Consider the following 26,461-nt stretch of genomic DNA (forward strand, 5'->3'; position numbering starts at 1 on the left):
ACAGTTTTCTATCAAGCTGTTCATTTGAAATTTCTATTAATAGTAAGTCACTGAGACTGGGTACTCAGCTAGCTCACTCAGTAGAGCATGTGGCTCTTAATCTCAGGATTGTGGGTTTGAGACCCACATTGGGCACCAAACCCAGCCACTGGGGCTGCACAAGCTAGTGCTCTCTGTGCAGGTCCCAAGCCTGGATAAAATGGATCATAAACCAGATTTCCTTAATGGAGACAGATGATCAGCTGTGGCAGCCCCTAACGGGACTAGCCAAAAGAAGAAGTAAGTTAATGAGCCTGGAATTGGAGTGTAAATCTAAAAATCATTCAATGCGCCTCATCAATTCATTAGGGAGTCCCTCACATGAAGGATAAAATGTCTTTCCAATCATGCCATGTCCAGTCACATTGACTTACCACTGCAAGAAGAGAAACAATGTTTTCAGTGGATATGAAATTTCTGTCAAATAAATAAAAAGTAAGTTTGAAGTCATTTCTTATTTAAATTTCTTATTTAAACCTTAATGAACTTTTTCTGGCCCAGAAATTAGCTCCACCCTCTATTCAATTAAAAGGAAATCATACAGTATAGCATGCATACAGAAGTTTCAACAGAAGGGGTGGGGTTAGTAATGGAAAAGGCTTGCTACTGTTTCAATGCAATTGCAATTTTAAGCAGCTGTCATATCACAGAAAACCAGTGACTACATTTCTCATCCTGCACTGTGGCCTACAAACATGGCCACCATGGACTGCAACTCCCAAGTCCCAACTCACATTCATTCTAATCACGCACACCTACATCCAATCTCACACACTCACTCCACAGTATAAAGAGACTGTTTTCAAACAATGTCTTTGCAAAGTATTATGCTCAGTTCCTTAGTCTCTGTCATATTTCCAAGCCTTATATTGTGTTTGCGTTTCTGGTTATTGACTTTGTTTACTCTGTTTAACTCGATCCTCTGCCCCGCCTAGCCTGTTTGACCCTAGCCTGCCTTGTACTTTGATTTCTGTCTGATCCTTTGGACTTCTTGTTAATGATAATGATAATGATAATTACTGGTCACATATACATATACAAAGTGAAATTCTTTTTTTTTACCTGCATATGCTTTGGTCTCAGCCTCCAGCAGCAAAGACTTTTAATATAGTATTATAAATTGTTCCTTTAATGTATATGGATAAGAAAATAAATGTGCACAATAGGAATAAGTTTGTTTGCCATACCTGGACATGGGTTGTTGCTACAAGTGAGCTGTCCTCCTTCACAAGTACTATAGACAGAAAAGACCAAAACAAACTAATTGATCAGTAGGAGACCTTGAGTTATAAATAACATTAATTACTGATCCCAAACACCCCTCATTCTGTAGCTATGTCCTCACCAGTTGTTGCAGCCGTCAGGAGTGAGTACTGTCTCTCCAGGTTCAATGCGCCGGCTTGTGGTCAAGTCCAGACAGGGGCACTGCGCTCTCTCTATACACGCTGTACCGTTAACATTCAACACTTTCTCATCAATACAGTAACAGCCAGGCTCACAACGCCACTCACAGTGCTGTGGGATAATCATCATCATCATCATCATCATCATCCAAATGACCATAATCTTTAGCAGTCGTATATAAATGTCTCTGAAATCTTGGTTATTACTAAACAATCATTCAGTTCTGAAGTCATGAAGCAGAGTGATTGTCACATTTTACATATATACTTACATACTTTTTCAAGAAGCACTCTTACATTGCATAGCATGTTTGTTTTCCCCATAACACAAATAGTAATGAATTAAGCTGTAGATTTTTGATTAATGAATGTAGTAATCCATGTCTCTAGCTCAATTAACAAAAACTATATGTGTCATTCATGAAAAAGGAGATCTAAGCCCAACATACTTGATAATAAGTTGCTAGACAAGTTCCCATGTTGGTACTGAGCAAGTAAACTTTTCCAATATTGGAAAAAAATTTGCAAAGGTTGTGTGTAAAGCCTTTAGCTTTAGATTAGAGCTGGAAATATTGATTGTTTTGTCTTTTAATAAATCCAAATCTGTGTGACACCTGCCCATTAAATCTAAATAAAAATCTTAAAACTTAAAACATAAAGTTATTCAATTTGTCCAAACAATTTTTACAGTAGAGTGCACACTAATTCTCTGCTCTCATTCTTCTTTAAGGACTGAGATCTGTTTACCAACCTACCTGCTCTAGAACTGACCAAGATTTGAAAAAGCCCACAAAGTTGGCGCAAGACTGAAGTAACAAAATAATATAAAATTATAAACGAATATAAAATTACAATTCAACCAGGTGTTGCTTTGCATTTACAAAGCTATGGTGTGATAAGAGCAGAGCTTGTACTCACAGTCAGTTCATCACAGGTGCGGGGACATGATGGTCCACAGCTACTGAACGCAGTGCCTGAAATGTCTGAGCACTGAGTCACTGTGAACACAACACATAGTTAACATCTACTATAGCACACAAACAAGCATAAAGTCAAACAAACACCATTTACAAAACATACCAGACTACCATAAGGAAAATCATAAGTACCTGGACAGTGCGCTATGTTACAGGCCAGAAGCTCAGTTTTTAGACCCTCGCAGAAGTCTCCGCCTCCCTCAGTGGCTGGACTGTCACATTCACGTCGGCGGCTGCGCACACCCCCTCCACATGACTTGGTACACTCTGTCCAGGATGTCCACTCGCTCCATCCTCCATTACCTTTTAACAGTGGCATTTTAAATTGCACCCTCTAGAATAGGTCCGAATGCTTGTGTAATTTTACACTTGCAGGATCACTCACGGCTGCATGCTGTCTGGACACACACTTGATCCTGGCGGTCTGGGCCGATGCAAGGCAATCCAGCACCAGCTCGCTCAGGATTGGAGCAAAAACGATAGCGTGACTGCAGGCCTGCACCACAAGACACTGAGCACACACTCCATGGAGTCCAGGCTGACCAGCCACCATCCACTGCAAGGAGTTACACACTTGATTATAAACATACAAGTATGTAACATTCTCAGAAGGTAGAGCATAGGTAGAACCCCGGGTGAATCTTACCATTGCACTCTACTTGGGTGCAGTTTATTAGTCTTCCTGATTCACAAGTGCTGTAAGATAAGATGATTGAGAAGTAATGATTTTAGCCAATCAAATTCCAAACGCTTCAGGAAAATGTTAAAAAGGACAGAGAGTATTATACAGAAAAAGCAGTCAAACAAAATCACATAAAATCTATAGTAAAGGATATGAAAACTTGTTCTCAATGTCATGTTGTAAGCATCTGTGTAATATCATTACCTAACAATTAAAAAATGGGGGGTTTTTTCGCAATGAAACAAGTTACATGACAGAGTACTGAGACTTGCAAAGCCAAATAATGGATCCTTCCGAGATACTGTCCACTCAAGGTCATAGGGCAGTTAAAGGTGCTTGTTAATGCTCTGTGCATTGTACATGAACATACAGATGCCTGTGAGATAGAATCTCTCCAGCAGGTCCTTGGTCTGCCCTGGGGTCACCATGCCTGATAAAGCTCTAGCAGGAACTTAGCAGAGAGCATCAGCTCTACTCCATGGCTCTCCAGAATGATCAAACTCCTCACCCAATCATAGAGAGTAAGCCCAGAAACCATGCAGAGGAACCTTATTTTCCTCTGCAATGACTGAAAGCTTATCATTTCTATCATCACCCACAGTTCCTGACCATAGATAAGGACAGGATGTCAACTGACAACCTCTATCCAAAAAATTAGCTCCTGTGCCACTACCACAGACTGGTACTGTAACTTTAACGCTGCCATGGACTCTCTTTTATACATGTCTTATGAATGAGATTGTAAGTTACATGAATTCCTCCAGCTGGGGCAAGGTTCTCTCACTTCACCTGAAGGGAGTATCCCATTTACAATCCATATACACATGGAAAACAACCAGCTCCAACCAAGATCAAGTCAAGTGGGTTTTTATTGTCATTCCTCTATATTGCTTGTATACATTGGAACGTTTCTTCAGGACCATGGTGCTAGACGGAACAGTACGAAAAACTACATAAAATGCAAACACTCTTAGAAGAGTGCAATGTTTTGCCTTCAGCTTGAATTTTTGAATTTGAATTCACTAGAAATATTAATCTTAGTTAATAACCTAATTGTAATGAAACCACTTGTTAAGAAATCATTACCAGTTGTTGCAGTCTTTACTGACCACAGCTCCAGACTCATACTGTTCACCATCTACATCACAGCGACACAGAGCCAAAGACACACACCTTCCATCCTGAAGGACACACAACATAATGAAGCATGGAGACAGGTACGGAGCAGTTTTTCAGATATCCAAAGCAACATTTACACACCTGTAGTGCAGAACCCTGTGGGCACTGACATCCTGGTGAACAGGTGGAGTTTACTTCAGTCTCCATCTCCAGATCAGAGCAGAGCAGTGCCTCTCTCACACATTCTGTCCACTCCTGACCGCCAGCACAGCCACTGCCATCACCTACGCACACAGAGGAAGCAAAGAGACACAGTAAAAAAAATAATTTATGAAAGAAAGGCTGCTTTTGAAACTCTGTACCATACACACACATATACTATATACACACATAATTATGCATACAGTATGTACTCACTGCAAGGGTGGAGGTTGCAGGCGCTAAATTGCTGTGGTGTGCCGTGAGATCTGATTGGACCTCTGGTTCTGTTCCTATATCCACCACCACAGGGCACTGAGCACTCAGACCATGCACTCCATGGGATCTTCACACCTGAAAACACACAAATACAAATACACACAAAACAAGCATAAACCTTTCGCCATACAAGTCTTTGTGTAACTAAAGAAATAGTAATGTATTAGAACAGGTGCATTAATATAAACCTCACAGCTGGAGCTACTGTCAGAGATGCTGTTAAAAAAATCAACACCTTCTGACCAATAAATGAAATGTGATACGTGTGTTTGATAGTTTAGAACTGCATATCTCTTAAAGACCTACCACTACAAGGGTAGATGCTACATGTGTCCAGCTCAGCATGGTTACCGACACAAGGAAGGCCCCCAAATGCTGGCGGAGGATTGGTGCCTGAGCGGTACCGCCTCCTGATGCCAACATCACATGTCCTGCTGCACGCACTCCAGGACGTCCACTCACTCCAACCACAATCAGCTGGATAAAAATATGCAAGTAGGGACAAGTGGAAACATTTAACATGGCAAGGTGTATAGAGTTGTGTAAAGCAATTAAAGAAAACACTTGAAAGGAAAATCCATCTCACCAGGGCAGGGAACTGTGCCACACTGCATCTCTCCATTAATGCAAGTACTAAAAACACACAAAGCAGATACATGACTTTGAATACATTTCAATGCAGCAAGATGTGAAACGTTCATAGCCATCAAAGATTTAAACAAGACTGAATAAAAGGAAACAACATTGTCATGAGAATACATACCAGTTGTTGCAGGCATCATATGGCACACTGGCACCCTGTGTATACAGCAGCCCCTGGTGGTAGCAGGGGCAGTGGCTGAGAAGCACACAGGAGTTGTTAAACAGGTAGTAGCCTGTGGAGCAGTAACAGCCATCGTAGCACTCTGTGGCACACTCTACCGAAGCCATAGCATCAAGGCACACGCGTGGACATCCTCCTCGCTGCGCCTGGCACTCCTCTTTAGTCAAGTAGCTCATACCAATTGGACACACGTCTGCAAATACATGCAGAAAACCAAAACAGTGGATATTTAGTGATTGTTGCATGGGCTTGTGATGCATAGATCGAACATATTTATTTTTATTATTTATCTATTTATTTATTTTGGAAAGGAGTGGGGGGGGGGGGGGGGTAAACCTATAACTGATATAAGTGGTTGTTGTGTAAATTGCTGTAGATTTACTGCTACTGATATTAGAGGTAACATATGCACCAAAGTAAACCCATGCTGTCATGGTGAAGAGTTATATCCTACCTTGTTATATCAAAGTAAAACTGTGACAATAATTAAATATTATTATAATTAAATAATGCATGCAACAATAACCCAAACTACCATAGGTAAACCATAGTTAAGGAAAGACACTTCAATAAATTAAGATAATTTTTCAAAACAATACATTTTTACCTTGATTGCCATTCTTACAATTACTTATAATTACTTACTGGAATTACTGGAAATGTTAAAAAACTGACAATTATTTCTGCACTTGAGGCTTTGTCTTATTAAATATGCATATATTTGTATATTTAAACCAAAAACCACCTTTTGACGTTGTTAGAATTAACAATTAATTTTTACAGAACAGTTCATTAGAAAATGATTGTTTCTCTATTGTATAATCAAGAAAATATTTTTATGCGGGGAGCCTATCCCAGGGACTCGGGGACACAGTGGACAGGGTGCCAACCCATCACACACACATTCACACACTACAGACAATTTGGATATGCCAATAGGTCTACAACACATGTCTTTGGACTGGGGGAGGAAACCGGAGTACCTGAAGGAAACCCCAGAGGCATGGGGAGAACACACAGGGTGGCAGCGGGCATCGAACCCCCAACCCTAGAGTTGTGTGGGAAACGTGATAACCACGATGCCATCATGCACCCCCCCCCCCCCCCCCACACACACACACACAAAACAAAAACCAAACAAAACAATCAAAACAACCCTTAAAGCTATATGTTCAAATAGTGACAATGAAACCTGTGCAGGGCTGAGAGTTGCAGTCTCGGGTTTGTATATGAGGTCCCACACAGCTGCTGCCTCCGTACAGAGGGGGGGGAGAACTACAGAAACGTTCTCGAGTCTGAACCCCAGAATCACACTCAGATGAGCACCCAGACCATGCAGACCATGCTGACCAACCACCATGTACTGCAGAGGCAAATGGAAAAGTAAAAACAACACAGAAATATCACAGCATGACCCATTTAGTGCTAAACTATAGATATATGTGTTGTGTATAAAAAGTACTTCAGGACAGTTTGTTTAACAGGGTGAGACTCTGCATATCTGTGTGTACCTGGACAGTGTAATGTGTTACAGGGCTCGTGTTCTTCCTCATCCCCAAAGCAGGAGGCGGAGTCAGTGTGATTACAGCTCCTAAAGCGGTGTCTCAGTCCCACAGCATCCACGTGGTAGAAACATGTCTTACTGCACTCAGACCATGAAGACCATGCACTCCATGGAGCTCCTTTGAAAAATGATGAAACAGGATATGAAAAAGTGATAAAGGTTTATAGAGTATGCTTGATAGATATCACTTGATTATCACATCATAATCTGACAATGGTGACTTATTAGTTTAAAGAACCCCTGAATGTGTCATTTTAAACCTGTAAAACAAAACATAATCTCTTTTAATCATTCATTTTTAGTATGTTTGTAATGCCTAGGAAAACACTAAAATGTAAAATTACAATTTACTAATAAAGAATGCAAGGTTCTATGAATAAGCATGGGAAATGGGAAATTACCCCATATTCCCCTGAAATTTCAACCCCATCCCTTTCCCCATTATCATCTTTATGTTAAGCTCTTACACCATGGCTTGTTGATTTATTACACAAAGACCGTATTGGAGAGACTTAAGTGTAACCCTCAAACTGAATAAAAGTTTAAAGAGGAAACATTTATCCAGCTAATGTATAACTATAATACTGTATTAGAGTTAATGATTGTACTTAACTAGCTAAATAACTGCTAGCTAGTTGCAAAACCTACTATAACAACAACAATGATCCTGTTCATCACTAATGCCCCACCAGCTCAGGACATTACCCCTCCTCTCCTGAGTTCTAACATACTATTTCCAGGTCACTTTCTGGTTTACAACATACAATACACCTTTGCAGTCTAACCAGTAGGCCTATTTCATAAACACTTCCTTGTTATTCTTAGTATAGCTCCTGTGTTTCCATTATTTTCACTAAACTTTCAATGGCGGTATTGAGACTGTGTCTGAAAGAGCCCCTAAAGATGTGCATCAATGACATGTAAGAATACTTGCAAAGTCCTAGTAAGCTGGAGAAAGGCTTTAAATTTTATGCTTTATCAAACATACACAACCACAAATGGCACAAATGCCAAAAAAAAAACAACCATTGTTAACTAAGTTTAGCTAGCTTAGCAGAAATAGGAAATAATAATCATAAATTGCTGGAATCTGACCTGGTGGGCAGGGTGTGTAGCATTGCCGTGCCTCTGTAGAGTCTCCAACACATGGCTCTACGTTCACTGCTCCTGAAGGACTCAGAACTGACCTTTTGGGAGAGATAATGATCATTTCATAAAGAGTGTTTAAATAGTTTACAAATGATCTACTCAATGCTGGAAGTTAATTCTACCTAAAGCGTTGCTGTATGCCGATTCCACAGCTGCTGTCACATGAGGTCCATGAGGACCAGGCTGACCAGTCACATTTGGGGCTACAGCTAGAGTTGTCACAGGAGACATGACCATCTCGACATATGCTGCAGAATAAACACAATGATAAACCTCTTAACTCTGCGAGACTTTTAGGAGCGAGCAATTAAGAGATTAAGTGTAGCATCACTCACCAAAATGTACAGTTGTCTATGATGACCTCTTCCCCTGGTCGAAGCAGTGAGACTTCCCATAAGCATGCACATTTGCTCACATTGACACATTGACCATCCTGAAGGAACAAACCAACTGGACAACGACACCCTGGAAAAGCAAATTGAAACAGTAATAACAGTAGCGAAAAATATCCTGTTGCTTGATACTATAAGATAGCTTTATTGATGCCATGAAATATAACAGAACCCTTATGTTAGGTCAGTGGTACCTGTTATACATTGGGAGGAGCAGTTACTCTCAGAGTTAAGGTCTGAGCAGGTCAAAGGGCACGGCTCCACTCTACCCGCCGCACAGTCTGCGTCTGTCACCAGCACCAGGCCATTAGTGCAGCCTACAGCAAACCACAGATATCAATCGCAGAAAGAGAGGATAACTCAAAGTCGAAGGGAAATTCACACACAGACAAACCCTAAAGTCTATACCGGGGGTGTCCTATCTTATCCACAAAGGGCCGGTGTGGGAGCAGGTTTTCATTCCAACCAAGCAGGAGCCACACCTGATTGCACCTGTTTAATCAGTTGATCTTGGCTTTCAATAGACTCAGGTGTGGCTTCTGCTTGGTTGGAATGAAAACCTGCACCAACACCGGCCCTTTCTGGATAAGATTGGACACCCCTGGTCTATACAGTCATAGGAGACAATCATCTAACCAATGCAAGTACAATATATACAATTTATGCCTTTATGTCTAATATTTAAGTAACTTGTTTGCTAATTTGGAAGATAATTCCACAGTAGTGCATTTATTAACTGTAAATTATTGTTCTTAATATCAATAAAATTCGATTCTTGCTTAGAAAAGAAGTTATGCCAGTTTAGAAAAAGAGGAAAGTAAAGCAACTCAAGGTGGTTGTACTTAATAGCAATTTAATAAATACCCCATCACTAGGAGTGAAGAGTATATTATGGAAAAACTAATTATTTGAAAAGTCTGCAAAGTCAAGATAAAAATTGATGCATATGCTGCTTCTGTGCTATAAGTGTTTACTGTGTTGCTAAATTAAATGTTCAGCAGTTGGTACACACACACACACCTGTCTTTGAGTCTGTGCCAGTTCCACATTGGTGTGTGTTGCAGCTCAGAGTCTGCATGGTCATCCCCTCACACTCTTTCCCTGCGTTTTTGGGTGGAGGGTTTGTGCAAGATCTGCTCCTTATCTTCAGACCACCCCCACATTCAGCATCACACTCTGACCACTCACTCCACTCAGCCCACTGTCCATCCACTGAGAGATGTAGAAGGACAGAGATGAGAAAGACAAAGAGGAATGAATGAAGAGGAACAATGTTAAAAGGGACATCGGAAGGAATAGAGGAAAATAAAATACAGAGAGAAATGAGGCAAGAATGAGTGGAACCCTGGGATCGTTCAACATCCTATTACCAACTGAATGGAAAAATCAAAATATAATGCAATAAGAAGAAAACATGCGGCTAAGAATAAGAAAAAACCCTCAGTTGGAAAAATAGCACTCACCAGGACAAGCCTGGAGGAAGCAGGCTCTGCTGTCAAACTGTCCGCCCCCACAGGAGCCCCCGGGCCGAGCATCCCTCAGGATCTTACGCTGCCGGAACAGAGACCCCAGACCACATGACACACTGCACTGACTCCACGCTGTCCAAGCAGACATCACACAATCCACTGCAGGACAGAGCAAAGACAAAGAGGAGCTTGATCACAAGCACAGGAGAAAGACTGTACTTATTGTCTGGCATCTACACTTTCTTAATTTAATAGTATTTCTTTTTTCTTTTTTTTTTGCTTGGGTAAATAATGACAAATGGTTGAACTGCATATGCTGCAGATTAGACATTACTCCAAGTTTAGCTCAGAAATTTGAACAGAACATTTCAACTTTAAATGCATTTACTGTATATCGAACATAACTTGCTAAACAAACAGCCAATAATCTTGTAAGTTTTTATTACCTATAACAAAATACTACAATGATTGATTTATATTTTGATGTCACATATCTAAAACCGTTGGTTAGTTTTATGGTTCATAATTATTGTACATTTATTAGTCATTTGTCCCAAATCAAAAAGGTGAGCTAAAGTAGGAAGGGCGTAACTGAAAAATAAAAGGATGAGCTAAAAGAGGTGAAATGATCTCACAGGTTGATAGCACAAGTGTGTATTCAAGGGTTGCATTTTTAAAACTAACCGAAAGTATAGTGTGCATAATTGTTACCTAGTATTAAGAAGGGTTTCTTTTTTAAATAAATTAAGTTCCATGATTCTCCACCATTCTTGCTATTTCAAGCAAATTAGTAACAAAATAAAGCCCAAACAAAACGCTGGACAAGACAAACTTATGTGTGCTATGACAAAAACTTTCTACTATTTTCTACTAGAAGCACCAAGCATGGAGTACTGAAGCGAGCATGCAGGGAAACGTGTGAGAGCACTTCGGTTCTGCGAGCACTGAGCACTGAGAAATGCACACTTCCTTTCTCGTTCGCTAGGGTCTACGCTTTGCTCGTGAGTCAATTCAAGGTGCAATTCCGGGCACCTTGTGTTTATTTGTATTGACAGTGCTTGCTAATGCAGTGTAAAGGTCATAGTATTTTAACTATAAAACATATAATGAGGAGTTTTGTGTCTGGGGCCAATTATTCGAATATGTATGTCTTTCTGCTGTCTAACTACTCCCTAGCTCAAATCTGTAATTAATTTTAAACTGACCTGAGAACTGTAATAGTGCACCTACCACAGTTTCTCTCATCTGAGCCATCAGCACAGTCTTTGTGGAGGTCACACTTCTTGTCCAGACGCACACACTCTCCACTGCTACAAGTGAACTGTTTGGCAGAGCAGGGACTTGGCACCAGGGGATGATGTGTAGGTGTTAGTGGAGGGAGCGTGGAGGAACCTAAGAGATGAGTAATATACCAAATTAGCTGTATTACCAAAAAATCTAGAAAAATTGTAATTATCACTTTTTTTTGCAGTGAACTGAGCATGGCGAGTTTTTTGTGTGAAGATATGTACCGCAACGATGTTCGTCTGAGCCATCTGGGCAATCCTTTTTCCTGCCATTTAGTGATACTGTAAATATACACTATACTCAACACAGCGCAGCTCATCTGAATGATCTGCCCAATCCAGCCTGCCATCACAGAGAGCTGCCACAGGTACACACTCCCGACTCACACAGGCAAATTGACCCGGTTTACAGAGACTCGGTGTCACTACACCAACACCAGGTCACTTTCAGCAGTGCCAGGAGTGACTAATTGTTTTGTGAGCACAAAACGTGCATGATTACAGTAGTTAAAGCTACACTTAGTATTAGATTTTAATGATTTCCATTTCACTTGATGATTTGACATATCAAATTTAGCTTGAGCCCTTTACCAGGTTCATGGACATGTGTTGTTAACTTTTGAAGATCTGGTCTCAATTCAAAAAATTGAAAGCATAATCTCAAAATTTCAAGTATCTCAGTTTCTTTATGAAGAAAAGAGACAAAGTTTACCTTCTCTGCAGCCCAGGATCTCCACTCGGAGATAGAATGTGTGGCGGTACTGCACTGGTATAATACGCAGGTAACGAGCCCTCACCAGTCTGCCCAGCCAGCGTGTGACTGGTGTCCTGCCTACCATCCGCACCTCAAAGATCTGTCAGCAAACATGAAGTCAATTCAGGATTATTAAATAAAATATGCCTTATATATACCATTGAATATACCATATGAAGTTTGATTCATCTTCAAAAGACACAACATCTACCCTAACACACAAACTTGACTTTAGAAAATAAGTACAGTTTCTTTATGATTAAGGAAGTGTAAATATCTGAGAGATGAGTATACAGAAGTATTTTTTTTTTAATTATTATTAGGTATATTATACCTTTGGGGTTGAGCCCTTTTCTCCACTCTCAGTAAAGTCTGTGAAGTTGTTCTCAGACAGAGCAAACGCCAGACGGTACTTAGAGAGGTAGCCCCACATGCGTTCACTGCCCTGTGTGATTAGCCCTGATATCCAGGTGGGTTCAAGAAAATCCACCTGGAAGTAGGGCTGGGGGTCTCCTGGTAAAGGGCTCCAGCCTGGTTCCATCACTAAACTATTTGGAGAATATTATGGAATAGTACCAGTTAGTGAAAATAAATTCTAGAGGGTTCCTACACTGTCAGAGAAAAACATTTCTGTTGCCCAAAATACAAACAGTGTAAATTTAAAGTACAACAGTAGTCCTTGAGTAAGGACTAAAACATGAAATTATCAATGACAGGGTGGTGTCCGAAGCTGCCCGACCTAAAGCTGAGAAAAATGCATGTTCTGAAGCATGTTCTTCCTCCTATACCACAGCAATTTGCCAACAATTCCAATTTTAAAAGTTTAAAGAACAAAAAAGAACAATGCGTTGTACTTTTTTGTCATTTTACGGTTACATGCAATGTTGCAATGTGGACCATCTGAGGAACAAGTTAGCTCCTGTTATTTCTTACATTATAATATCTAAAATGGTAAATGGCACACTTATATGGTGCTTTTATCCAAAGCTCTTTACACTGTGTCTCATTCACCCATTCACACACACACCAATGGTAGCAGAGCTGCCATGCAAGGCACTAACTTGCCATCGGGAACTTGGGGTTCTGTGTCTTGCCCAAGAACACTTCGGCATGTGGAGTCATGTGGGCCGGGAATCGAACCGCCAACCCTACGGTTAGTGGACAACCCACTCTACCACCTGATCCACAGCCGCCCCGTGTATCTATAAACAGTCATTCCCTTACCAGCCTTTCAGCCTTACCTCTGACTATTACAAAGAGCTGACACTAGAGACTCATTCCATGAACGTTAAATAAAAGCCCCCAGTGAAATAGCTATTATAATGGTAATGATAATATATCAGAATGAGTGCATTGATATAAATCTGTGATTTTTGTTATAGAAAATGAATCTGTTCTGTCTGAACCTGTTCTGCCAGTCAGAATCAAGAATTCATCAGCATACTTTGACTTATTATGCAGTATATACTACCTTAAATGAGTTTTAATGGTACACTACCTCCTCTAGGTCTAACTAATCGTATAATTACTTTATGTTTCACTGAGTGTGCCACTCTAGTAACTACAATTTACAAATTTACAATTTCCTGAAAGAGTTCACTAGACCAAGAAAAGTTTCTTCCCCCAAGCCATAAGACTCCTCAATACTCAGAGACTGGACTGACACACACACATACACACACACACACACACACACACACACACACACACACACACACATACTGAACTGAACACCATCCCACTCCCCTTGCAATTTTTGCACATTTCTATACTCACTAAACGCATTTTTGTTGCTAATGTACTTCTAAAAATGTCATACTTTATTTTTTGTCAGCACCATACTCCTTACCTGGCTTTATCGCAATACCTGCTATGATCTATATATGGTCTAAGCTTATCTGCTGAATAGCATGTCATAGTATGTTATGTTTACATACACAGGATTTTTTATTATATTGATATTCTTTTACACTACCTATTATATCGGACACTTCCACACTAGAACTGTGTACTAATCTGCGCTACACGTTCACTTACTGTGCCTATTGTCCTCTTTTAGTAGTTACTGTACTGTCTTGTGTTGTTTGCAGATGTTTGTACATGTACTTTATGAAGAAATGTGTACGTTTTATTTAGTTCTGTGTCGTCTTATGTGGTTAGTGTTTTATGTATGGTCCTGGAGGAACATTGTTTCATTTCATTGTGTACTGTACCAGCTGTATATGGTTGAAATGACAATAAAAGCCACTTGACTTGACTAACTTAACATACCATATAGTCTTGGCTATACACCGTACATTCTAACCATAGAGCTAAAGTATGACTTATAAGAAAGATTCAGATCAGAAAACAGACCAGATATGAGATACAGAAAATTATCAGATTTGTTATTTCAAATCAGACACCTTCCTCTGACCCAGAGATAAACATCATGCAGCTTTTTCTCCACTATACAAGCCCAGACACTCACACATTAGGGACGATGTTGAGGCGGCCCGTGTCAGCTGGGTTATTGTCTCTGGATGACGAGGCGGTCAGCTGACCATAGTGTACACTGCCATCCTCCAGTCCCAGAGGAGAAGAGCAGATAACTGTGGAGCACACATACTACATTGAGCAAATTCTGTCTCCAGAGTAACAATAAAATTTAGGAAAAGTAATATTACTTGGGCAAAGAAAGTTTTAGATATAATTAAAGAATTAATATGATTAGAAGCTTGTTTTTAATAGTATGTATGTACAAAATATATAGCTGTACTACCAACTCCTGTAGGAACATTTAAAACGTGTTTTCAGCAACTTCATTTGATTTACCTGCTTTCTCTTAAATGAATATGTACCTCTACGATTTTATCTCATATCACAAGAAAACAAACAAATATCGTCATGGAATTTTGAAATAATTACTGACAGAAGACATTTGTCATAGCCACTCAATTCAGTCCTATATACAATAAGTGTAAATTATAGATAGATAGATAGATAGATAGATAGATAGATAGATAGATAGATTGATTGATTGATTGATTGATCAGTGCTGGAAAACAAACAAAAATGTTCAGCATTAGTAGTTACCCAGAGATCCAGGTGTTCCATGCTGTACAAAAGAATAGGAGAGAGAGAGAGAGAGAGAGAGAGATAGAGAGAGAGAGCAGTCACATGCAAAGTACAATATCAAGTTTGTACTTTATATCATAATTCATATTAAACATATGTAAATATGTAATCAATGTATATATAAATCAGTAATAAAAGTACAGTAATAGCCTTTAAATAGAATTGCGCCCTTTGTTCAGGAATTAAATAAATTTATTAATTTAATAAATTTTTTTTTTTTTTTTTCTATACTGCATGGCCTCTTTCGGTGTATTTTTGGATATTTGTTCTTTATACTATTAGCACACTGTGTTTTAGGTCTTACGGGTGTAGCAGTGGGAGATATACTGGGGGTCCTGAGAGGAACAGGGGTGGGTGTGACATGGGTGAGATTGTCAGAGCCACAGCCTCTCTCATCAGCTCCATCCGGACACTGAGGGAACCCATCACAGCGCCGTGAAGCCTCAATACAACCCCCTGGAGGAGGGCATGAGAACTGACCTCTGGTACAGCCTCTGGAGCTGGGGGTAGGAGATGGTCGAGTGTCTAAAAGATAAAAGACATTTAAGTGTAGGACAACACATTGAAAAGGTTTATGTAACTGTAATATAAATGAAAAAAAAAGGGAAATAAAATGCATTAAATTTTAAGCGTAGTCAAATATGGTTTTGGAATTGTGTCTGCCACAAAGCAGGTTCAATCCTGAATCAATTTATGGTATTGCACTTTAGCATTAACACTTTATTTTTGATCCTTTCAGTCTTTCTGTGTAAAGGATTTTAAATAATTATGTTGTATAATCATTTGAGATTTTGATCCAAAATGAAAATAAGTGCCATGCAAATAAAGATTATAATTATATTATGAAGTGTAATGCAGCTGTATGTCTGAGAAATGTCTGAGAAATCAGTACTCCGCAAATATTCTGAACTCATCAAGTTATTGTCACGATAGCGCCAGCAGAGGGCGCTGAGGCGACAACGTGCACGAGCGGCTTCAGGGCGTGCACGTGCACGTGCTTGACTTGCGCATGGACACTACCACTGTGTCAAATGTTGCCGGCTGTCAGCAATTAAGAGGGTGGTGACTAGTTATTTAAACCCCTCGTGTTGCTGTACACGTGGCGCGGCATTAACCCGAACTCAACTGAATCTACCCATACGAATCGGGACTGGACTAAGAGAGACAAAGCTAAAGTGTTGCAGCAAAGCAACACCAAGCCAAGCAAGTTGTGTGTTCACGTCATGCCATAGTTGAGTGTTCACGTCATGCCATAGCTGAGGGTTCATGTCATGCCATAGTTGAGGGTTCACGTCATGTCATAGTTGAGGGTTCATGTCATGCCATGCCTAAGTTAGATGAGTGTTTCCTACCATAGTTTAAGGAGTGTTCATGACTTAGTTTAAGGAATGTTCATGTCCTAGTTTAAAGAATGTTCATGTCTTAATTTAAGGAGGGTTCAGGCCTTAGTTCAATTAGTGTTTCCGTTCCATGTCCTCTGCTTAAGTATCAAATAAGGACTTCCCTCCTGTGCTTACTTCCTGTCCAAGTCTCATTCCGTAACAGTTATGCAATGAGTAACCCTTTTAAAACTTGTCCGTAACTAATTATATACATATATGAACACATGCATACTGTAATGTATTTTTTTAAATAAATATGCAATAAAACACAATGGGGTGTGCTGTTAGAGGAAAGTAATAAACAACAAGGTGGTGTGATCTGTTATCACAGACATAGTTGTTTTTTTTGTTTTTTTTCCAACAACAGCACATTTGAAATTGTTCCTCTTATACTTCCAAAAATGCTAACTAAATGTGTTCTTACAGAACATTACACCAATACAAATATTTGTAATTCCCCAAGTCATTACTAGGGAAACAATAGTATATTAGAATGAATGCGTTTATATGATCCTTGCAGCCGGAACTATTATGAGAGCTACTGTTATAGACCAATCAGAACTGAGCATTCAGCAGCGCTGTGGTATAATATAAATTACAACAGTAGTAAAGTCCTTGTTTATGTCTTTGACCTACCACAGCTGATTTCATCTGAACCATCTCCACAGTCATTAACCCCATCACAGAAGACTCCTTGTGGCCCACTGGGAACACAGCGGCCATTCCCACACTGGAACTCCATCTCTCTGCAGGGCCTGAGTGACACCGTAGGAGCAGGGGTAGATAGCCACTCATACTCTGAGTGATGAGATGGAAGAATAAGCAGAGGGAGAGAATATACGACAAATTTCAGAATCCTGATGAGCATTGAGCATCTTGCAGAACCAGCCGCAGGTCTTCTGGAGATTTTGACTGTTGCACTTGCTTCTTATTTTTCAGCAAATCCCAGCAGCTTTCATTATGTTTTTTATCTGAAAAGTGTCTCACATACAAACTGACATACCCAAACATTTTTCTGTAACATTTAATTTTGTGCTAGAAAACTAATGTTTGGAAATCTAAAATGTTTTTGTACTGACTCGATAATGTAGAAGTCATAAAATAAAAATGTATAACAAAGTTTGTGCTAAAAAATAGGGTGTCTAAAACGCTTATCAGCAAAAGGGAAATGAGATGTACACACCACCACCACACCCCATCAGCTCTACTCGCAGGTAAATGCCATTCTGGAAGTCATGAGGCAGCACCCGCACAAACCGAGCTAACACCATCCGGTCCAGTCTGTTCTGCATAACACCTCGATCATCACGGTTACCCAGGAACACCTGCAGACAGGTCATTATTAAATAGAAATTGACACTGTATAGAATTTATGTGGAATTTTTTGTGGAATTTACTGTATATGCTAACATGCTTAATAACCCAATCATCATCACTTAACTTATAACAATCTACGTTCACTGTGCACTTTATAAGGAACATAAATGTTCACATCAAACATCAGAATGTGAATTGTGATCACAGGGACTTCAACCACGGCAAGATGAGCTGGGTTGCATATTTCAGACCTTTTCTGTTCAGTTTTGGTGATTCTGTGCCCAATAAAACCTCAGTTCTTGGCTGACAGGAGTGGAACATGATGGGGTTCTCTGCTGTTGTAGCACATCCACCTCAAGGTTCAACATAATGTGCACTCAGATGCTTTTCTGCTCAACACCTACTATATGCAAAGAGTGGTTATTTCAGTTACTGTATCTTTCTGTCAGCTCAAACCAATCTGACCATTCTCCTCTGGCTTCTCTCATCAACAACACGTTTCCACCTGTAGAACCACCACTCACTGGATGTTTTTCACAGCATTCGGTGTAAACTCAGAGATTGTTATACGTGAAAATCCCAAATCAGCACTTTCTGAAATACTCAAACCAGTCCATCTGGTACCAACAACCATGCCATGGTCAAAGTCCCTGAGATCACATTTTCCCCCCAATTTTGATGTTTGATATGAACAATATGTAAAGCTCTTTTACCGTATCTCCATGATGTTGCCACAAAATGGACTGATTGTATAATGAATGAATCATTATCAAAATCATTGTTTTGGGCCTTCCTACTACAATTCCAGAAAGACACTCACCTTGGCTTTAGGACGAGCTTCTGTGATGAGCTCTTTGTAGGTGAACCACTGACTGCCATCAATGCTAAACTGCAGGTAGAAACTGGACACAAATGTGTCGAAGTGTCCACCACCTTGAGTGAGCAATCCTAAAATTAAGATTAAATTGAAAATCACTGGAGTGTTGCTTTAATTACATTAATGTAGTAGTGTAGAACGATCATCAATCAACATTGCTTGTTAATTGGTAAATGGTCTGCACTTATATAGTGCTTTTATCCAAAGCGCTTTATACTGTGTCTCATTCACCCATTCACACACACACTCACACACCAGTGGTAGCAGAGCTGCCATGCAAGGTGCTAACTTGCCATCGGGAGCAACTTGGGATTCAGTGTCTTGCCCAAGGACACTTGGGCAAGACAAGTGTCAACCCGCTCTACCACCTGATCCACAGCTGCCCATAATTCCACCATTCTGTCTGCAGCATTAAAAACAACTGTGGGTATTTAACCATTATGACACACACCTGTGATGTTGTATGGTCTGAGCAGGTCAATCTGTAGGTAAGGGGCCTGGCTGTGGTGTGTATGGTCATGAGGGGAAGATGAAGGGAGCTCCCTGTACTCCTCAGGTTCAGGGCTCCAGCCCTGCAGGTCACTGTGAGGGTCACGAAAATGGAGGCGCCCTGCAGAGGCCGGATGACCAGGCTGCTGTGACGAGGCACTGAAACTGAAGATAGGTAGAGACTGCACTCCCAGTGGAGACCAACACTCATCTATAAATAACACAGAGGAAGTGAATTAGATGCACTCCAGATAATCATGTAAAATTAGCAATATATCTATGACTGTTTTCAGTTAAACTGCTTTAAATGTGAAATCATAGCAAGAAAAAAAATATTCGGATGACATTGTAAATAAACCTTATTGCTGCAGTAGAGATGTGATGATCCCATTTATTTTTAGTTTTTCGTTTGATACTGATGTTAAACTACATATATCAGTATTGCTCACTAGATGATACACAACCACGATTTTTAACTGTAATCATTGCCAAAGATGTTTAAAATCCCTCGTGTCTACAATTACTAGTATTTTCTTTCAGCTAATGAGGTAAGAAATAATGACAATAATTACTGTAAAATGCTTGACTTTGCATAAAAAAGAAGACAACTGTCAGTCAGTGTGTCATGCTGTAGTACATTGGGAGTGTGCCTGATGCTATTTCAACATTTTAGGCTAATATCGGTCTGATACTGATACACAACACTGTGGTACTTTCACACCAAATGACAACTAAAGATTTAGTTGATTACTATAACATTAAAGGAATACTTCAGTATATAATCGCTATTCACCACATCTGTAGTGTATGGGTCATTTTCAAGACATTTCAGTTTCTTCTTAGGGAATCACCAATACAAATGCAACTGATAGAGTTATATGTTATGATATAAATAACACAGGGATGTACAGTCAGGTCCAAAATTCTGAGTACACTAGTGAAAATGCTTGTATTTTGCATTCTTTTCTAATTTAATACAGCAATTTTCATTACAAATGATATTTTTGACCAAAAAAATGTAACTGAAAAGTAGACTCTGAAAGATTTTCATGAATTTAAGACTTTCTTAGTATTTGGTACGTCCTCTATTTGCTTTAATGACAGTGTGCACTTGAGCTGGCATGGACTCCACAAGCTTGTGCAAAAACTTATGAATCATTTTAGATCAAATCCATCGGCGTGTCGTCTAAGTGCATGCTTCAGAGGAAGAGATCAGGCATGAGGACAATCTGACCTTTTGTACGAAGCAGTTAACATGGTCAATATCACTAATTTGCTTACATTCAAATAGAGACCTAGGAATAGTGTGGAATCTTAAGAAATTGAACATTTACTTTCTTTGTTTTAAATATTTAGAAATTCTCAAACCTTCTGTTTATTTCACATTTTAAATGAAAAACATTAATAAATACCAGATTTTCAATGTGGCCTCATACTTTTGGTCTCAACTGTATATGCCACAGAACATCTGAAACATTTTAATTTTTTTATTTTCCTACGATCATTGGGCAATATTCATAGTGAGCCCATAGTAAGGAGTTAATACAGAATTTGTGCATATCAGTATACAGATCTCAGACACAACGTCGGACTTAAGTATGAGAATTGCAGACAGGGAGGCGTTTACTAAAAACAAAGCTGTGTCTCAGTTACACAGGATTCTGACCTTGGTCTTATCTTACACAATATCAGCTCAATTGTGGAGCAGGAATAAGTCTAGCTCTACTGTCAGAAAGGTTGACGAATCCACAATGTGTCACACTTAAATTAATATTTTTGCTGTAAATGCAAAAAAATAAATAAAAAATACCAAGAAAATAATAATAATAGCAACAACAATAATAATAATAACAATAATAATAATAATAATAATAATGCTAACAACAACAACAACAATGAGAAGAAGAAGAAGAAGAAGAAGAAGAAGAAGAAGAAGAGAAGAAGAGTAATATTAATATAGTAACTTATGGAATTACATTAATTAATCATCATATTTTTTGTTTGTTTGTTTTACATATTAATTAATGTTATCGTCTGTTAAAAGTCCATAAAAGGTTCTCTCTCTCTCTCTCTCTCTCTCTCTCTCTCTCTCTCTCTCTCTCTCTCTCTCTCTCTCTCTCTGCACAGAGAATATTGCATGAGACTGCATCTTATTTAGAGATATTGCTTATCTTGCGACCAATTTTTATGGATAAAATTATTGAACATCACTTAATTCAAGTGAGTTGTAAGCATAGCTGGATTTATGTAACCATTGGATTACATTGTTTACTCTGAATACAGCCCAAAGTCATCCTGAAAGCATCATAAAACATTTTTACTGACAAATCAGTACTGATTTAAAAAAAAAAAAAAAAAAGCTTTCCTTCCTACTTACTCAAAATATCTATCATTTTTATTTACTCTACTTTTGAACTGACCTCCAGGTGGGAGAGGAAACGTTGGCACAAATGGTTTGACCTCTGGTGCCATGGAGGACTCAACAGTGATCGGCCGACCTGCTGGGGTTGTTGTGATGGTACTGACATTCTGGGCTAAACGGATTTTAACAAATAACAGGTTTCCACCTGGTTGCTATTCATATCAATATTTTCATTTGATTCTATAAGTGAATGCTGGTCAGTTACCTTTGTCTTCACAATAGCAACACCTGTTTTCTTCCCCTGGTATCAGAGTTTGACCCTGTAGAAACAAAGCACACAATCTCAATGTGAAGTGAAAAACATACATTGTAACCAGCTGCTATCCTCCTATGAATTCAGTGTCCAGGTCTCTGAATAGATGAACAGATAAACATTTCAAAGAGTTTTGTTTGAGAATTACACACAGACCTGTGGACAGCCAGTGGTAGTGTACAGGCAGAAAGGTGCACACTGAACTTTAAGGTTGGGTAAACAGTGGCAAAGCTGACAATTACTTCCTTTCCAGCGATCACCAACTGCATGGGTGTGTCCCTGATACTCACACTCTTCACACGGCTCTGTCTGACAGCTAACACACACACAAAAACACACATATAAATATAAATATAAATATATATTACAAATAGTGTTTGTAATATGTATCAGACTTGCATATGCATACATTGAAAATATGTGTGAATTAAATGTTTGATTTCAACAAATCATTTACTATAAATATAGAATTATTTAGTCTTCATGGACACTGCATAATTGCCGGAATTATTACTGAGATAATGCCATGTTATTTATATATCTCAGTGTTTTACTGGATTGTTCTCTAAATGGGTTTGTAAACGTCGTCTCTACTTGCATTAAATCTCATCACAGCTAAGTCTCTGTCAGTTGTCAGCTTCCAATGTGCTAATCTGATTTACAATCAATTGTTTACATTCACTATGTGGATAAAAGTATGTGGAAACCTGACCATCACACCCATATGTGCTTCATCCTCAAACTGTTTCCACAAAGTTGGAAGCACACAATTGTAAAGGATGTCTTTGTATGCTGTAGTGTTACAATTTCCTTTCACTGGAACTAAGGGGCTCAAAACTGTTCCAGCATGACAATGCGCCTGTGCACAAAGCGAGGTACATGCATTCAATTTCAATTCAATTTTATTTACATAGCACTTTCAACAATGGACATTTGTCACAAAGCAGCTTTAGGGAAATCCGAATAATTTTTTTTATTAAAATGTATCCTTAATGAGTAAACCAGAGGCGATGGTGGCAAGAAAAACCTGCGTGAGGTGACAAGTAGAAAAAACGTAAAGAAGAACCAGGCTCAAAATGAAACCTTCAACTGGGTGACAATAGATAGTGTGATTATAAATGAAGTTATGGTTTATCAAGGTTGGTTTGGAAAAATGTGTGTATCCTGTACAGAGCCCTAACCTCAACCCCACTGAGCATCTTTGGGATGAAATGGAACGCTGAATGCACACCTGACCTCCTCACCCAACATCAGTGTCTGAACTCACTAATGATGTTGTGGCTGAATGAGCACAAATTACCCCCATCCACACTCCAAAATCTAGTGGAAAGTCTTCCCAGAAGAGTGGAGTTTATTATAACAGCAAAGAGGAAGTACATCTGGACTGGGATGTTTAACAAGCACATATAGGTGTGATGGTCAGGTGTCCACAAACTTTTAGACATATAGTGTATCTTTACATAAATATGCATGCAAAGAAGCACTTCAGGGTTTCTTTTTTGGTAATAAAAGAGCATATGAAGTAAAAATACTGTGCAAAAGGAAAATAACAAAATACTATATATAAAAGAATAGGTAATATATATGTGTGTGTGTGTGTATATATATATATATATATATATATATATATATATATATATATATATATATATACATATATATATTACCTATATATATATATATATATATATATATATATATATATATATATATATATATATATATATATGTACATATACATATATATATATATATATATATATATATATATATATATATATATATATATATATATATATATATATATATATATACAGATAATATTTTGTCTTACTGTAGATGTTTTTAGGACTTCTGCATTGTTGGTTCAGTAAAAAATATTTAAGATTTTCTAACATTACTTTTCTGACCAAAATGAAATGTTACAGCAAAATGTTGTTCAGTAAAGCAAATAACACATTACATAATAGACCATGAATGCTGATTGTCAGGAATTTTCTACAAACACAGAAGCAAGTGTGACAGTAAAAGTCTCCAGAAAGGCCGTGGCAGGTTCTCCAAAATGCTTAGAAAAACTCATCAACCAATTTCCTTACAAAAATAAATGCACAAAATGTAGCTGAGACCTACTGATGTTTTTTTTTTTTAAAAGGCAAAGGTTTGCCACCTCAAATATTTCATTTGTTTACTTATTCCTGTTCACTGCACTCTGTAGAAGCTTATTTTTTATGTAGAAAATGTTTAATTGCATTATTTTCATAAAGACATTGTTGCTCCTAGTAAGGAATGACAAAACCTAGACAGGAAAGCAACGTGTGGGTAGATTCTCTGGAGGAGAGGCATTATACAGTACGTTTCTCTTTTTTTCTCTAATTAATATTTAAAAAGTGCACGGTTATTATACACTGAAATACTGTATAATAAGTCCAAATAAACCATCTTAACTAAAAGTCTGTACGTAATCAAAATAGAATACACTTTTTAACCCTTTCAGCTCCCATTGCAGTATTCCCTATTGATCTTAAAACATATTATTCAGTAACTATGATGATTTATTCATTGCCTACAGTAAAATTAATAGGAAACCGTGTAAATGTAGGTGGTTAGGGTTAGGGTTAGGGTTAGAGTTAGAGTATTCTCACCGTCTGGCTTTCCGGTAAATACCACGACACTGTCTGCCACTGCCGTGCTTGGAGGGATTATTTGGGCTGCGAAAGGACCACTGGACACTCTGTACCCCACATGGACCCAAACACTCACCCCATGGGGACCAGGATGACCAACCACAGTGAACTAAAAATATCATACACACACAAAACACAAACACTGTCATAGACCCAGAAAGAGAGATATTTATTGAATAATTAAATAATAGCCTATAGTTTGTGTGTGGAGGGGAGGGGTGTTTGGTGTATACCTGAACACTCTGGGTTGGCCTGACAGTACCGTGGTCTTCCTCTTTCACACCTACAAATCTCACAGCCCATCTTGACCTGCTGCCCCGGCCAGTACCGCACCCCTGACACCTCACACACACACTCTTCTGGCAGTACACACTTCTGCATTTGGTTCATCACTTTGCCCTCTGGGCACCAGCAACCTAAGGAAAGAGACAAATGTGAGGGAGAGCAGAAAAAAAGAAAGATAGGAACAGACAGAAAAAAAGCAGAACAATTAACAACATGATAGAGCTATGAAATAGAAGGATGAAGATATTAACAGTACAATGCAGTAAACAAATTTACATGTGCATATTACAATAGATAGAGTGTGATGTAAGCCATAGTGCTTGCACAGGTAGACATGAATGAGTAATAAAAAAAAAAAAAGAGCTCTCAATTCAGAGAAAAAAAACAACAACAACAACAACAACAACAACAACAAAAACCTAAATGATTTTCTACACTCTTACAGCTTACCTGTGAAACACTGAGCACTGGGATCACAGGATGTATCACTTGATATATGAGCACAAGTCAAAGGACAAGGAGCACAAGTGTGTGACACCAGACCGGCAGGACAGGAAACATTAGCACAGGCATCCTGAGGACACGGTTCTGCAAGCAAAAGCAGACTTAAGGATAGAAAAAAAAAAGAATCTTCCATCATTACTACACTTACTTTCAGTTTTAAGAAGCTGACTTACAGATTATTGTACAAAGTAATGCAATAAAAGCATATTAAAGGTAGTCTAAAATGATCTAATAAAATGACAGCTTAAACTGTTGGCTTAGATATTCTTATTAAAGCATATTATTAACTAACTACAATGAACTATAAATGTTGTCCATAAGTATTTGGACAGTGACACAATTTTCATAATTTTGCTTTTGTACAACACCACAACTGATTTGAAACGAAGCAATCAAGAAGTGTAGACTTTCAGCTTTAATTCCAAGGGTTTAACAACAATATTGCATTAACTGTTTAGGAATTACAGCCACTCCTTTACAGATTCTATCCATTTTCACAGGCTGAAAAGTAATTGGACAAACGAAAATAATTATCAATATTAGGATTGTTTTTAATACTTGGTGGAAAATCCTTTGCAGTCAATGACTGCCTGAAATCTGGAACCCATGGACATCACCAAATGCTGAGTTTCCTCCCTTGAGATGCTTTGCCAGGACTTTACTGCAGCCACCTTCAGTTGCTGTCTGTTTGTGGTCTTTCTGCCTTCAGTTTGTCTTCAGTAAGTGAAATGCATGCTAAGGTTTTTTAAGGTTTTTTTGTTTTTTTTAAACAATAATAATAATCTGGCCTTTCTGTTCTTGAGTGTTATCAGTGGTTTGCATTTTGAGGTAAAACATCTGTATTTACATTCATGAAAGCGTCTCTTGATTGTAGACTTTGATAATGATATGCCTACTGCCTCGAGAGTGTTCTTGACCTGGCTAGATGTGAAGGGTTTTTTCTTCAACAAGGAAACAATTCTGCGATCATTACTTCAGTTGTCTTTCAGGTGGTCTT

The 26,461-nt window shown here is 38.7% G+C and overlaps 1 protein-coding gene across 1 annotated transcript in view; it reads right to left on the reverse strand.

Annotated features, from left to right (window-relative positions):
- The window catches only part of sspo (SCO-spondin), a 103,169-nt gene that overhangs the window by 45,663 nt on the left and 31,045 nt on the right, over positions 1 to 26,461 (reverse strand). The window contains exons 33-68 of the mRNA XM_047158090.2: positions 25,411 to 25,548; positions 24,909 to 25,091; positions 24,634 to 24,784; positions 22,148 to 22,307; positions 21,944 to 21,998; positions 21,737 to 21,850; positions 19,279 to 19,527; positions 18,771 to 18,898; positions 17,817 to 17,958; positions 17,270 to 17,431; positions 15,556 to 15,776; positions 15,210 to 15,231; positions 14,605 to 14,725; positions 12,469 to 12,682; positions 12,093 to 12,234; positions 11,325 to 11,486; positions 10,089 to 10,253; positions 9,646 to 9,837; positions 8,820 to 8,942; positions 8,569 to 8,698; positions 8,356 to 8,481; positions 8,180 to 8,271; positions 7,032 to 7,202; positions 6,713 to 6,883; positions 5,461 to 5,713; positions 5,284 to 5,330; positions 5,004 to 5,174; positions 4,638 to 4,772; positions 4,362 to 4,504; positions 4,188 to 4,282; positions 3,066 to 3,115; positions 2,805 to 2,975; positions 2,552 to 2,722; positions 2,361 to 2,440; positions 1,385 to 1,554; positions 1,227 to 1,273 (exon numbers count right to left, since the gene is read on the reverse strand). Of these exons, the coding sequence (XP_047014046.2) occupies positions 1,227 to 1,273; positions 1,385 to 1,554; positions 2,361 to 2,440; positions 2,552 to 2,722; positions 2,805 to 2,975; positions 3,066 to 3,115; positions 4,188 to 4,282; positions 4,362 to 4,504; positions 4,638 to 4,772; positions 5,004 to 5,174; positions 5,284 to 5,330; positions 5,461 to 5,713; positions 6,713 to 6,883; positions 7,032 to 7,202; positions 8,180 to 8,271; positions 8,356 to 8,481; positions 8,569 to 8,698; positions 8,820 to 8,942; positions 9,646 to 9,837; positions 10,089 to 10,253; positions 11,325 to 11,486; positions 12,093 to 12,234; positions 12,469 to 12,682; positions 14,605 to 14,725; positions 15,210 to 15,231; positions 15,556 to 15,776; positions 17,270 to 17,431; positions 17,817 to 17,958; positions 18,771 to 18,898; positions 19,279 to 19,527; positions 21,737 to 21,850; positions 21,944 to 21,998; positions 22,148 to 22,307; positions 24,634 to 24,784; positions 24,909 to 25,091; positions 25,411 to 25,548 (5,067 nt within the window). The remainder of the gene's footprint in view (positions 1 to 1,226; positions 1,274 to 1,384; positions 1,555 to 2,360; positions 2,441 to 2,551; positions 2,723 to 2,804; positions 2,976 to 3,065; positions 3,116 to 4,187; positions 4,283 to 4,361; positions 4,505 to 4,637; positions 4,773 to 5,003; positions 5,175 to 5,283; positions 5,331 to 5,460; positions 5,714 to 6,712; positions 6,884 to 7,031; positions 7,203 to 8,179; positions 8,272 to 8,355; positions 8,482 to 8,568; positions 8,699 to 8,819; positions 8,943 to 9,645; positions 9,838 to 10,088; positions 10,254 to 11,324; positions 11,487 to 12,092; positions 12,235 to 12,468; positions 12,683 to 14,604; positions 14,726 to 15,209; positions 15,232 to 15,555; positions 15,777 to 17,269; positions 17,432 to 17,816; positions 17,959 to 18,770; positions 18,899 to 19,278; positions 19,528 to 21,736; positions 21,851 to 21,943; positions 21,999 to 22,147; positions 22,308 to 24,633; positions 24,785 to 24,908; positions 25,092 to 25,410; positions 25,549 to 26,461) is intronic.

This window comes from Ictalurus punctatus, chromosome 1, assembly GCF_001660625.3.
Source record: "Ictalurus punctatus breed USDA103 chromosome 1, Coco_2.0, whole genome shotgun sequence".
NCBI lineage: Eukaryota > Metazoa > Chordata > Actinopteri > Siluriformes > Ictaluridae > Ictalurus > Ictalurus punctatus.